At 42.7% G+C, this 13842-nt stretch overlaps 1 protein-coding gene across 2 annotated transcripts; it reads right to left on the bottom strand.

Annotated features, from left to right (window-relative positions):
* Positions 1-4020: 4020 nt before the first annotated feature.
* Positions 4021-13380, bottom strand: LOC6545450. 2 transcript variants are annotated; one of them, XM_026976769.1, is made up of 4 exons: positions 13008-13380; positions 5955-6653; positions 5240-5888; positions 4021-4738 (listed from the first exon to the last, which is right to left on the bottom strand). In XM_026976769.1, exons 2-4 carry the CDS (start codon positions 6384-6386, stop codon positions 4512-4514), a joined length of 1308 nt encoding a protein of 435 aa, XP_026832570.1. In that variant the 5' UTR covers positions 6387-6653; positions 13008-13380; the 3' UTR covers positions 4021-4511. The 2 variants fall into 2 exon arrangements, with proteins under 2 accessions (XP_026832570.1, XP_026832572.1); XM_026976771.1 differs by lacking the exon at positions 13008-13380 and adding an exon at positions 8677-8960.
* Positions 13381-13842: the final 462 nt, after the last annotated feature.

Genomic DNA, 13842 nt, shown 5'->3' with positions numbered 1-13842 from the left:
ACGACTCTCGAGGATAATGAAAAGCACAAGGGAACTGGAAACAAAAACAAAAAAAACGTCTTTGGAGCGTTTTCCTTTTTTTCTATTGTATTTAATAAGCTTAAAAACAAACTTGCTGTCGTGCAATTATTAAATGCAAACGTTCATAGATTTTAATTGGCATTTTTTTGTTTCTGCTCTGGCTATTTAATAATGAATCACAATTTATGCGGATGCCTAAGTCAACAGAGTTAAAGCGTTTAATTAAATTGCAAAACCGAATCACTTTAAGCCGCAACAAAATCAAAGCCGCAAGTACAAAGATAAATAAGTGGCATTGTCGGTTTCATTTCCGGCTGCAACATTTGCATTCAAATCGCTGTGGCTGTGTGGGTATTCGCTGTCTGTGTCGTTGTAAGCGGTATATAAGTAGCCTTCCAACTGGTTTTATATTTAGGCGTTTGCCTCTGCTTAAGAGCACAGAAAGAAGGCAATAAAAAGCAGCACGCCGCGGCTGTGAAATCTAAGTCAAAAAGGATGTGGCCTTGGTGGGGAGGGGGTGCTGTAGGTTTTTGGATTTGTGGGTGGCACTCCCACTTAACAACAGCTGTCGCTTCCGTAGAACCACCCACAACCCCATTTGTATTGGCTGCCACGAGTTGGCCTCGACTGTCTTTCAGTTTCTCACTTCATCAGTTACACCGAAAAGGAGACTCTACAATAAATTTCGCTGATTGCTTCCGCTCTTTCCATTTTTTTTCTTTTTTTCGGCTGCCGCTTCGCATCTACGCTGGCTCATTTTTTATGCCGCTTGATAAAGTAATATCCGTTTTAGGTTCGCTTGGTTGTAGGTCCTGCCAACTAGACCTTACAGCACTTTGGCGGACTTTACAATACCCTCAGGCCCCCAAGAAAGTGGTAGAAAGTCAGTTTCGCGCACTTGGGGTGGGGTTTATGTGGCAAAATGCAAATGGTGGGGCATATTAAAATATTAAGTACTGTACAGTCAAGAAAATCCACAAAATAATAAGATTCTAAGGCTTATAAAATATCATATCGAAATTTCTCTTACATTGCAAGTACGGAGGCAAATTAATAATTCCACAATAAGCAAAAACTAGAATTAATTAAAGTGATAATCCCTTTAACAAATGAATTTATAAATATTTTGCTGAATTATAGTATCGAACATTTGTACAATCAAATTTCTGATAAGCTTAAGTGGTCAAAATAATAATTGCTGGAAGTTATTAAAAGTGCTCTAAAAGGAAACGCAATTAAATGAAAATCACTTTAAACAGCTTCCTATGTGTTTAAAAATGAATAATGCGATAAAAACTTCAACAGAACCCCCAACAACCGCATTTGCCGCAACTTGGGCTGAATAATTACGGGGTATTAACTACAAGGTATACAAAAAATGTCAGTTGCTGCAAGTAATGTGCCAACTTTGGGCTATAATTTGGTGGTCCCTCCCCCCAAGTCCCCTGCCCCAAACAAGCTGCAGCAGTTTTGTGGGTCTAACACAGATTTGTGGCCTTGGCTTTTTCGGTGGAGAGTACGGTCCATGGGGCGTATGCGTCATATCAGCACACGCATACGCCGTGTAGGTCAATCCTGTACGACCAAAACGAGCGTTTGTGAGTGTGTGTGGCTCTGTCCATGTGTGAGCGTGTGTGTGTGTGTGCGTGTGTGTACTGGTGTAGGTGTAATTGAAACTTCCGCTTTGGTCAGTTAGCGCAATTTAGCAAGCTGCAAAAAAGTTAGGCACGGCTGAAGTAACAGGCAAAGTGCAAAGTCCATTGCAGCTACTTGGCTTTCATTTCAATTTAAACTTTGGCAAGCTAAAGCCAGCACACACTCACACACATGTGCACTGGGCTCACACATGGACACACGCAGTCATGGAGAGTGAAAATTATTTTAAATTATTTATTTCACAACAATTTTCATTAGGTGGCCAACTGCAATGCAGGTTGCCCGCTTTTCCTCATACCTTATACTCTTTCCCACACGCTCGGCACTAATTCACTTTTGCTGATTTTTGTGAAAAAATACATGCGAATGCCTTGAGAGGTTTGGGTGAATGTGCACTCATGTTTCATATATGAAATAATTATATGTGCGGTCAGCACAGTCGCTGCCAAAAGGCCGCCGACTGGCTGCGGGCAGTGCAGCATTTTCCCTGGTACTTTCTAAAAAATATAGGGGGGTGGGGGGTGCAAAAAAAATATAGAAAATTTGTGGCACTGCTACATGGTCCATGTTTCTGCTGCATAACTTTTGCGGAGATTTCCCTCAACTGAGGGACACGCCCCCTCCATTTTGCCGCCCCCAGGGCCACTGTCATCGTCTATGTGCAAAATTAGTGGCAAGCTAGCAAGATGTAAGCGCAAAAAAAAAAAAAAAGAACGCCAAAGGAAAATGCAACTGGCTAAAGGTTAACAAGCGTCAGACAGGCCACCAGCAAACTCGGGGAATTACCCTCCGGCAGCACAGGAAAAAATCAACGAAAATAAATAAAAGAACTTATAATTTTTGGCCACCACACACAGAAAGCGTAAAAATGGCTGAAAAAGAGTGTGGCCAAAAGAGGAATGTTAATGAAAAGCAAGCGTGAAATAAATTTTCCAGTGGGGGAGTGAAAAATGCTAGTTTTCCACAGCGCGTTTTTGTTGTTTTGTTATTATATGGCATTTGTATGCACATGCCAACGAGATGGAGAGTTGGCGGAATACTTAGAGCTAGAGCTGGGAATTGGACTCGGGTGAGTGCATTTGCGGTAAGCCCCCGAATGCATACAATGATAATGTTATACTTGGCGAAAGTGCTAGTATGTGTGTGCGGTTTGGCTAGGATTTGCCCCAGGGAAGTCCAGTCCGGGGTCCTGTCCAGAGTCTAGACTTGGTCAGCTAAGCTGGCCCAGCGATTCGATGAGTAGTTGTCATAGAAATGGGTGGGGCAGGAATGCGGATGAAGTTGATGAGGGTTAGAATGCGCAAAAGTGAAAGATAGACATGACTTGGGATGAGATGTGTATTTTTAGGGAAAGTTGTATTAATAACACAATTCCATAGGGAAAGGGCTGAATGTGTTCCTTTTATGTTAGGTGCTGTAATAGATTTGCATTTCGTACTCAAACAACTCGAGAGCATCTCAAATAAAATATAGAACCGACTGTATTGTAAGGAAAGCTTTTTCGTGGTGCGAAACTTTGCTACAACGCAGGCTTATTACGACTCAAACCTTTTAGTGCGTTTTTTAACCGCATTCGTCACTAGAATAAATGCAAAAGACCAAAAAATTTTAAACCGCACAAATGCTTTAAAATACTTCAAACATTTATGCAGAAACTGTTCCATCCATTAAAAATAGTGATAAAATATTTTAGAAAATTGTGTACATCTTTATTATTTCTTTAACTACCTTTCCTTGAATGTATTTCATGTTTTGTGGTTGATGCTTTGCTTCATTGATATTTCGCACTGGAATCGCTGTTTCAACCTATAAAACGTGTGGCAACTTAGGCGAAAACAATTCGAGGCGTTCTTTGCTCTAAACATTAACTAATAAAATGCATAAATCTGTTAACAATTTGTGTGTTTCCTCTGCGCTTTGCTGGTGTGCTTACATAAGTAATTCGCTATGATTAATGCTAATCTGATTGTTATTGTTATTTATGCGATTTAGCTATAGCACTTCGTTATAGGAGTTAAAGCCAAGAACCGAGTAACGGCAACATAGTTCTGATCTCAACGCATTTTCTCTCTACACGAGTATATGCATGTATATATAGTATTTATGTGTGTATCGTTATGAATGCTGGTGAGTGTATATATAAATTCCATTTGTCGACAATTGCACAACAGTTAAAAGTATAGTAAACAATTAATAATAATGACTTTAGCTATGGCCGGGCCCAAATACGATTTGCACTATAATTTTTTGTGTGTCGATTAACTTGATGTACTTTGTGAGTGAGATATCCCTAGCAGTATGCAGTAATTTCCTAAGTTCTGTAATTAGTTTTACTTTCTTCGGTTTCAATTTGTTATGTTAGGCTTGTATTTTGAGTCCAGCTACAAAACGTTGCATAAAGTTGTATAAAAGTTTTGGTATTACCATTGTTTCCATTTGACTAGCGATTAAATACAAAAACCCAATCGATTTGCAGGCGACAGTTAGTTCAACCTACACACACCGCATATATCTGCGTGTATATAAATAACATTATATAGTATTGTTAGAAACGGCTGCTATAAAATCACTGCCACAGTAATTGGCCACTATCCCCATAAGACTAACGTAATCGTTAACTCTATGTATAAGTAATTCATAAGCGCTAATATTCGTTTAATGCAACAAGTCTATGTGGGATCGTCATCTCATCCTCCGTCGTATCTGTGTCGATTTCTGCCCCCTCCATTTCCATTGCCCGCATCGGACGCATTCCCATCATCCTCGTCCTCCGCCCCATCCTCGTCCTCCTCCTCGTCCACCTCCTCCTCCTCCTCCTCATCGGACTGCTCGGATCAGTCGAATATGCAGACGAAGATGCGCAGACAGTTCATGCCCACCTTCTCCCAGCATCCCTCCTCCGTGGGTCGGCCCTCGTGGGCCAGCCGCATCTTCTTGGGATAGTTCTTCGGACTGCTCCGGTCGCTCAGGTGCACGGGCATCCGGGCGTACTCGGCACGCGGCTGGCGGAACTTCTCCAGCAGCTCCGCCTGCTGATCGGTGAGGTTCTTTAGCTTTTTGCCTGCAATAGAGCAAGAAAAAATATTAGTAAACACTCTAAACATTTTTAGAAAAGAAATTTGTCTAGCACGGAAATTATTCAAAGGCATACTCCCGATAAGACAGCATCTTTACTGCCTTTGTCACATTTTTATGAAAAGTTTGAATGCGCTGTTTGAATATATGTCTTCAAAATGTAAGCTAGCTGATAAAAATATATAAACATTTTGTGCAACCAAATAACAGATAAGAAGTAAAAACAAATGTTTGGCTATAAAAAGGCGTAGAATTTATGATTAAATTATAAGCTTTAAGATACTTGTTGCTTCAAATAGCTTAAAATATTTAATTTAAATATTATAGATATAGATATAATATAGATATAATGAAAAAATTTTAAACTTTAAAATACTTCTTGCGTGCAATCGTTTCAAATTACTAGAGATTACTAGATTACAATCTAGATCTAGACTGAGGGGCAATAGATAAGCCTACACTACGGTTACTCCATGGGGTTACTCACCCTCGAGGGCGTCGGTGATGAGCGATATCTCAGTGGGTGGCAGTAGCTCCAGGCGTTCGCAGCATCGCCGGAATTCGCTGGCGGTCATTCGCAAGTAGCGTGGAGTGAGGCACAGGGGACCCAGGACAGTGCGACGGTTCTCCGGCGTGGCGTCGATCTGCTTGCGGGCGCACTCCGCCAGACTCCACGTGGCCAGGCACTCGAACAGTGTGACCTCCGATCTCAGCTGCAAGGTGTCCCTCTTGACCAGCGTCTCCAGCTCCTCGAACCTGAGCTCACTGATCTCCGGCATCGAGAGCTGCAGCTCCGCGTGCATATCGATCAGCTGGAGTGTGTTGTGCAGCAGCGCCACGCCGTAATCTTCGGTGGTAAAGGGATTCGGGTTCGGAATGAGGTTCAGCTGGGCTCCATCGCCCTCCGCTCCGTTTTCGGTGGACTGAGCGGCCTTGGCTGCCGCCAACTGCTTGGCCGCCGCCTTCGCCTTGGTCGCCTTCTTCCTGGCCAGCTGCTGGCCCGTCTCCTGGGTGGTGATCACTGTCTGGTGCTGGTTGGTCAGTGCGATGCCCTGGTAGAACCACAGCGCCTTGAAGATGTCCAGTGCGGTGGCGCTCGAGATTCTGAGATCAAGTTCGCGAATGCAGTAGATTATCTGAAATGGTTCAAATAACAAATAATTATATTATGTTATTGGTTGTCCACACAAGTAAGAACTGACCAGATCTGGAACGTTGAATCGATCGGATAGCTCGAGTATCTTGAGCAGGTGCTTGTGGTCGCGATAGGGAATGAAGTGCTTCTCCATGTAGCGGACGATCAGCTCGAAGTCGTTCTTGTCCACGTTGAGTATCTGGAAGTGGTTGTCGCTCTTTCGACCGCTGTTCGGACCGGCGTGGATCAGCTTGGCCAGCTCCACGCTCCGCTCGAGCACCGATTTCCGTTCGCATCTGATCATGTAACGATCATCCCCATTGACCACGATGAAGTCTATGTAGGGATTCACGATGATCGGAACACCAGTGTATATGTTTGTTTGACCCCGGGAGTAGGGTGGTGGCATCATGTGAGCGGGCGGGGCACTGGGCGCCGGAGCACTCTGGATGGCGTCCACATGATGGCCATCGGGTCCAAGTCCGAACGGTAGCACCATTCTGTTCGGCTCCCACTCCTCGTTGTTGTTGGGTTGCTGGTTGCCCTGCGGTTCAGTGATCTCCTCCTCCTTGTCCTTGTCCTGTGCACCCTCCCGACGCCGCAGTGCCTTGTGGACCAGGGCTCCCACCAGCGGGAATTTGGTGACACGCTTTTCCTTGACCAGATGCTCCTCCAGATGGGCGTTGATGCGTCGCTGGCGGTATTTGTTACCAGGACGGGGCTCTAGGCTCTCCCTGTCGTGAAAGGCAGTGATTTTGCTGGAGAACTGAAAATAGAAACACACACTATGAGGTTGGGTATATTTTTAAGACTTATGAATACCCAAACAAGTTCAGCCGGATAAAGATTATCAATATCGATATGGTTTTCATATTCACATTGCTGCTAAGCATCAGTGCAAGGGTGACTAACTACAGTTCCCGCTTTAAGTACATTTTGTTATCTGATAAAACGGTGGATATCATTTACGACCCTTACGAATGACCAGTTAGTCATGCCGGCCGGTCAAAGATTTCACCACGCTGAGATGTCTATTAATACGTATAGATATCTATAGGCAATAATTTTAATGGGCGTTGTAAGTGCTTTCCCACCTGACTGATTGATTCATTGGCCCGCTTATCAGTCGATTGGCGCACTTAAAAACATAAATCGTTTAGTGGCCTAAGCAGCCTTTAATCGCTGATTTTTGCACTCGACAATATATTAGGCGTACTATCTAAAAGTACACGCCGGACTAATTAGCCAACCAACAGAACACCAAGCCACAAAAAATTGGGTCTGTTTCAGTTACCATACGTTCCAATCGTTTGATTGCCGCCGAATCGCCTGCAATCCATCATACTATAGCCATAAATCATGTCCAATATCGAAAATGGGTGCTCTGCCTCCTATTCGACAGCCAAGTTTTGCGCGTGATTATTTAATTCCCCTAAAAATACTAGACAATGATAGGGACAGTACCGAATCGAAGGAGTAGGCTCCGTGATTAAGTTGGCTTTCTGCAGTATAAATTCATCAGGCAACACATCAACACACTCGCATAAACAGTAGGTACTTCATCAAACTAAGTTTTGATTATTTTAATTTAGTTACGTCTTAAATGGCAATCTATTCAAATTTAATGGCTGATAAGCTGGTCAAATGCCTTTAAGACATGAAATTGGGTCTCAAGTGTTTGCATAGTTATTTCAATTAATTTTTAATCGATAAGCTGGCCGTTAGGTCTTGAATATTTAATTAATAGTCGTAGTAACGCCTATATTGATTTCCTAATTCACAGAAATTTTCACGCATGTACTTGTATAATGTTTTTTACTTGTCACGGGAACACTAAAATATGGAAGCATTTAGGGGCTTGAGAATGATAAGATTGTCGGTCTGATTTGCCATTAAAATGGCCAATATCGCATATAAATTGTTTGAACCGAAGAAAGTTGCCAGAAGGGAAACTGTTTTTATTATAGAACCCACTTCCTTGAAGGTACTTTATCTTATTTTTTATTTCATAACCATTAATGAACCGCACAAAGAAATTCTTGTTCTTAAAAGGTAAACATTTATATCTAAGCGAATTTCAGAGAAAAACTTTCTGAACTAAAGGCTTTGTTCATTTGGAAAGTTTGATTTATAGTTCCTGCTCTTGTTATTTCCTTAAGTACAATGCAAACAAAATTAATTGTGGCAAAGTGAGATTGCGAGCAAATTCGCGACGGTGCCGCAAAACATTAAAAAGGGTGTATGGAGAAATATTAATAATAAAATAAATTATACGACGATGTTTGAACAGTTGTAAGGAAGACGGAATCGGTCTGGAAGTGTTGACGACCGCTTCTCGTGGTTCAAATGTGGAGCTACGACTACCATATAGTACTATATACTTCCCAGCTTTCTAGAGCGCGGACAGCCGTAAGGCCTGATACTCAAATATTTGCCCAGTGAACCACCACAAGGGAACTGTGACGACTTGTGATACTCGCACTCTGATAGTGCAATAAATAAATTATCGTATGCAAATAAATTTATGGCTGTTCATCGCTTTATCATCTGCACAGCCACCGCAGTGGAGTTGGGTTTTATGTACAGCACAGGCCTCGAATTAGCACTTGGAAGCCATAAGTTGGCTTCCCTTTGTTTATCTGTATGATAATGGTGTGATTTGGGTCGTGGGAGGGTTAAAACTCTGGTTGGAACCCAGACCTTGTCCGAACTTAGTCCTGAACTTTACAACGCACATGTCCACTCGATTTCACTATCGAACGCTATCATTCATATCATGCTCTTCTTACGCCTTATTTGTTGCTTCGGCTTATCGCAGAAAGCGTCTTCATCAATCAATCAATCAAGAGCGATTTACTTTGCCGCCTCTGCCGCAGATATGTTGGCAAAACGACTCCACCTTTTGCAATCGAATTTTGTAATAATTTCTAATACTGTAAATCACGCACTAATTGGCCGGTTCGACTCCTGGTCACTGCTGCCGTATTTTCCCACAATTTCCAACCGAACACCACGAGTTTGAAATATCGACTGCTACTCAATCCCATTTGCGAACTGCGACGTCGACAGCGGCAGCTACGCCGGCAGCGACGCCTGGGGGGTTCAGCAGAATGCGTCATGATCGGTGGCGTGAAATGCTCCAAATCGGAGATAAGTTCTATTAAGCCAAAAATATTATGGCATTCTGTGTCTCTGAAAGCAAAATTTTTTAAATTTGGTTTATCTTTTCTCAAGCTGATTTCATACTAGTGTGTCTAATATGTAATTCAGCATATATACAATAACAATGTTTCATTATATCATAATTTTGCAAACAAATATTTTTTATTATTCACTCAGAAATGGTTAAATAACTCTCAACACATTCTAATGGCTTCCAATGAACTTCAACTGCTTCAGTCAGTTCATCAAAATGAAATATAAAGTTAGCCCGCCCGCATTTCCACGAACTTTGGAGTTGCAAAAAGCCGAGGGAAGTTGGCAAAATGCAGGTCGAGCGGAAATGAGCTGGAATTCTCCGCCTCGCAGCCTCAAGAAGCATTCGGAACTCGCAGCATTATCAACTCAATTTGGTGGACAAACCGTCGGGCAAATAAATCAATTTGTGTGCCCAAGAGGCAAATGGCAGCGTTAAAGGCAGCACCAGCAGAAGTGGAGGAAGATTTCACAGTTGGGTGAACCAATTAGCACCCAGATTGTGGGTGGATGGAGGATCGAATTCCGGAGTTCGGATTTCGGAGTGGGTGGTGGGTGGTGTGTGGTGTGTGGTGGGAGTGTCATATTTGACAACTGTAATTTTCGCAGGCGCTTTGTGTACGCACGAAATTCGCCTTATTGATAAGCAATGCAAACCGCACAGTGGGAACAAAAAGTATACGACCACACACGAGTGTGGGCGTATTAATAGCAGCAAAGAGCAGTTTTCCAAGGGCCAGGCAGAAAAGCAGAGCAGTTATTATCGGCGGCCAAGGCCAGGACAAAGCTGAAAAGCTGCTCGAGTTGGTTCTGTGTGCACAAGTATTTATGCAGCCAGCGAGGGCTGCCTCAGAAGTTGGGGGAGGTAGGTGTCGACGAAAATGACGAAAATGATGATTAGATAAAACGCACTGCCTATCAAGTGCCGACTTTATCACTGTTTTTATCGATTCAGCTCTAACTGCTGCACTTAGTAGTGGTAAAGTTCAAACTTTAAAAACCCCAGATCCAGCAGCATTCAGTCTCTACTCTAATTTAACACTTTCTATTTACAACTAAAATAGTATGTGACTGTACATTTTTTATTATGCGTCTTCGAATCATGGGGTATATCTGCATTAGATAAGAAGATTCTGAAATAGCCTTTTGAGAAAGGAGAAACTGCTAAACTCTTCGATCTCCCCTCGCTGAGGCATAGGCCACTTCAGTGTTTACATATGTATTTCGTGTGGGGCTACTGGAGCAGCGAAGACTGCTAATGAGTCCCCATGTAAAGCGGAAGCTCCAGATGCGAAAAAGCATATGAAACCGGCCAGCACAACAGCAAAAACTGTTAACAGTTAGCACTCGAAGTTCGCCCCACGAACGACCTTGACATTGGGTGGTTGGTTGGCTGGGTGGCTGGGTGACAACAGGGCCCACTGTGCACGCTTTTCGCCAAGATAAACATAGCGATTGGATCGCTTAAAACCCGTTTACGATCGCCGGGCCGAATCAAATATTTGCATTCATAAGGGAAAATTTAATTAGCAGCATCAACAATGTGGAGCAATATCGATATTTACACCAAACAGGCGGGCGGCAAAAATGTTTAATTAGTCGAAATTTAACATAATTACTCACTTTGTTGGCTGCCGGTAAACAACAAGCAGTATGCGTGCTTCAAAGCAAACAATCGAACAAATGAAACTGCAAATAAGCAAGCCAAAGAATTCGATGGGAAAGAACTGATGGCCCAGCCCATCCAAACCCAGTACAATTCGCTTCCTGATCCGCTGCCAACTTCAAATTCCACCTGCAATTGCCGCACAGTTCTAAAATAAAACACTTGCCACATTCTGCGGCGGAGCGGGAAAGTTCACAGCCAGTGCGATGGCTCCTCTATTAATACCCATCCTAATGAGGTGGTTTATTAAAATTAGCCCTCAGGCACCCAGTGTAAGTACTCGAGATTATGAAACTATAGAAAGCTAAAATTACTTAATATAATATATAAGTGCTCTGAAGAAATTATACATGCCTTATACAGCTTTTTAAATACTCAACTTCTGATCTAGAAGATATATAAAAATGCTAATAACATGAAATTAAATGATGAACTTTACATCATGGGTATCTTTCTACTACGCCGCGAATTTGTTTTGTTTTTATCACCCTATAAGGTTTAACGAACTCCCCAAAAACATATGTTGCGAGGTAGCAACCTCCTATTGGCATAAGCCCCATAATATTGATTGTCACACTACCATAATTTAGTTATCAGCAAACATTCTTATCTGTAAGATATGAGCAACTTTGGACTGTAGCAAATGCGATTTGGATCTTGAACTTCCCACTCGAAGCCCCTTAACTGCAGTAGTTCAGATGCGTAATTCAATTTGCCACGGGTCTGCGGCATTGTGGCACCTCCAGTCCGTGACTCCCACTGAGTCATTTGGCGCAGGGCCTTTGCTCGGCGGACAGGCACCTTATACTACACATAGCATATATCAATGGCACTTGGACACCCTTGGACAGGACTGCGTTTCACAACAGGAAAATGACATCATTTGATTTGATTGCGGGCACGCTGAATGCCGCGAGGCAAATACAACAGAATGGAATTTGTTGTTTGGCTTTGGCTCGGGAAAACTGCATTACTCATCCATCCCCTGCGAAGATCCAGCAAAATGATGACCAAATTGCTCGCTCGACTTTTGGCAACGCGCCAAATAAACCAATTCTTAAGTATACAAGTTGATGGCAGGAAAGGTGGCAATGGCATCCGCACAGAAAGTTTACTCATTTATTACTATGTTTAAAGTTAAACTGATTTTAAAGAGTACAACATTTTTAATAATACGTTTAAAGAGTATTTAACATATGAATCTAAACTATAGGTATTTATATAGGTAATATTTTTCTATTGTGATTATTTAAAGTATGCATATGGATTAGTAAGGGATTAGTAATCCCTATTACACACCTGGAAAAACAAACATTTATGCTCAATTTTATCGAATATGACCAACAAAATGAACCAACTTTTATTAGAGAGATAAGCCATAAGATAAAGAGAGAGAAAATTCCTGTTAGTAAAATTGGTAAGTACTTGTTTGATAGGTTTTACATCATACGATTTAGGACCATGTAATGAAAAAAGGTATCACATATAATTGGCTGACAAAGGCATAACAGATATTTAAAATTTCCAAAAAACTTTCATAGAAATCAAATTTTAGGGACTTTGGAGCTAACAAAAGCGATGCCTCCCAAATTGCAAACAAAACACGAGAACAGGAAGGGCGAAAAAAAGCGAAAAACTCACCCTCGAGGCGAGGGAAAATCGCAGGGGGTGGGAAAGGCGACGGAAAAACCCTACGCAACATGTTCCATGTTCGGCGGGGAAAACAAAATGGCGAGTGGGCATTGAATGAAAGTGGAGCAGCAGCAGAAGCAGCAGCGAGGCAAACAGTTGAAACAAATTTGCAAGTGCTGGCAAAAGAAAGAGGAGACCTTTGCTAAATTCATGGGGTTTGGCATGGGCCAATAGACCAATATCAAGAGCGCGATACTGGGATTTCTGGGGGGGATTGGGGTTGGCTGTGGCTGGGGCAACCAGTTGGTGCCAAGGGCGAAGCTGGGGAATGGACGTGAGTGCTCGTAACAATTGACAATGCGGCGTATGCGCGATGGATGCCCAGCTGATACAATGAAACACTGACACAGTGAACGACTTTTCCACACACCCATACACGCGCATAATTACACCCACACACACACACACCCAGACGCAGAGTCGGAAAACTTTCCTTTGAACAGGCTTTCATTCGCCAGTGTCTGTGTATTTTATGGATACACAATTTATGTTGGCCAATTGCTCGCCTCTGTTTGTACACAGCATTTCATTCCATCGCATTTTGCTTAATTATACACAGAGACTTACCACAGTTTATAAATTTGTTGGATGTGCCAACTCTCCAGTTTCGAAATATATTCATGAATTTTTCAGATGAGATATCTATGAACTTCCGCCCCGTTGCAAAAATCTTCAAACCCAATGCAATTTCTGTTTACGCCAATTTGTTTATGCCAATTTGAGGCCGCTCACACCCGATAATATTCAGATATATACGGATATTTTGGCTATATAGCCCCGCCGATACTCGCGTATATATTTCCGTTTTGATCCGATGCGATCCGAGAGTTTTGCGCGCCTCGTGCCAAACGGAATTGGGAAAGGGCAGCCAACAACGACGACGACGTCTCCGCTCGAGAGCCAAAAAGCGTATATACAACAAGATTTGTACGAAGAGCGCCAAGCCAAAAAATAGAAGAAAAACAAACGAGACAGCAGGAAAACATACCAAATTTCCCGGGCTGGCGTTGCCATCGTACTGGGCCATGTCCAAAAGATGGGCACCATATGAGCCAGGGATCCTGCCCAGGCCTTTCAAATTTTCACTTTCGCTTGTGTGCCGCCAGGAAATACACAAATCGAGCCAGGATACTATATAATATTTTGAAATAATTGCCAGTTGATGGCAAAATACCAGCCGTCTGGCAACTTCCCATCGGAATCGGGGGAAAATTCTCAGCAGCTTTTCCGCGCCGACACATGCGCACGGAAACTTTGAGCACGACCCACAGGTCGTATGAGCACTCAGCCAAAAAAGACGCAACATTTTCGAGCGTGTGATAAGACACAAAGGCGCTGCGGGGACTTTCCCTTTCCGGAGCGGGAGCGAGGGAAATGGAAAAGCCAGGGAGAGCGAGAGTGC

Source organism: Drosophila erecta, unplaced genomic scaffold, assembly GCF_003286155.1.
Source record: "Drosophila erecta strain 14021-0224.00,06,07 unplaced genomic scaffold, DereRS2 tig00000021-arrow-pilon, whole genome shotgun sequence".
Taxonomy (NCBI): Eukaryota; Metazoa; Arthropoda; class Insecta; order Diptera; family Drosophilidae; genus Drosophila; species Drosophila erecta.
The sequence above is the reverse complement of the archived record's forward strand: the minus strand, read 5'-3'. Positions and strand labels throughout refer to the sequence as shown.

Bases quoted from the DNA above. Each gene is read 5' to 3' on its own strand.
- LOC6545450 (XM_026976769.1), bottom strand. From the start codon at position 6,386: ATGGTGCTACCGTTCGGACTTGGACCCGATGGCCATCATGTGGACGCC. The intron at 5,889-5,954 runs GTCAGTTCTTAC...GAACCATTTCAG, and splicing joins GATTCAACGTTCCAGATCTG to ATAATCTACTGCATTCGCGA. The intron at 4,739-5,239 runs GTGAGTAACCCC...GCTCTATTGCAG, and splicing joins CATCACCGACGCCCTCGAGG to GCAAAAAGCTAAAGAACCTC.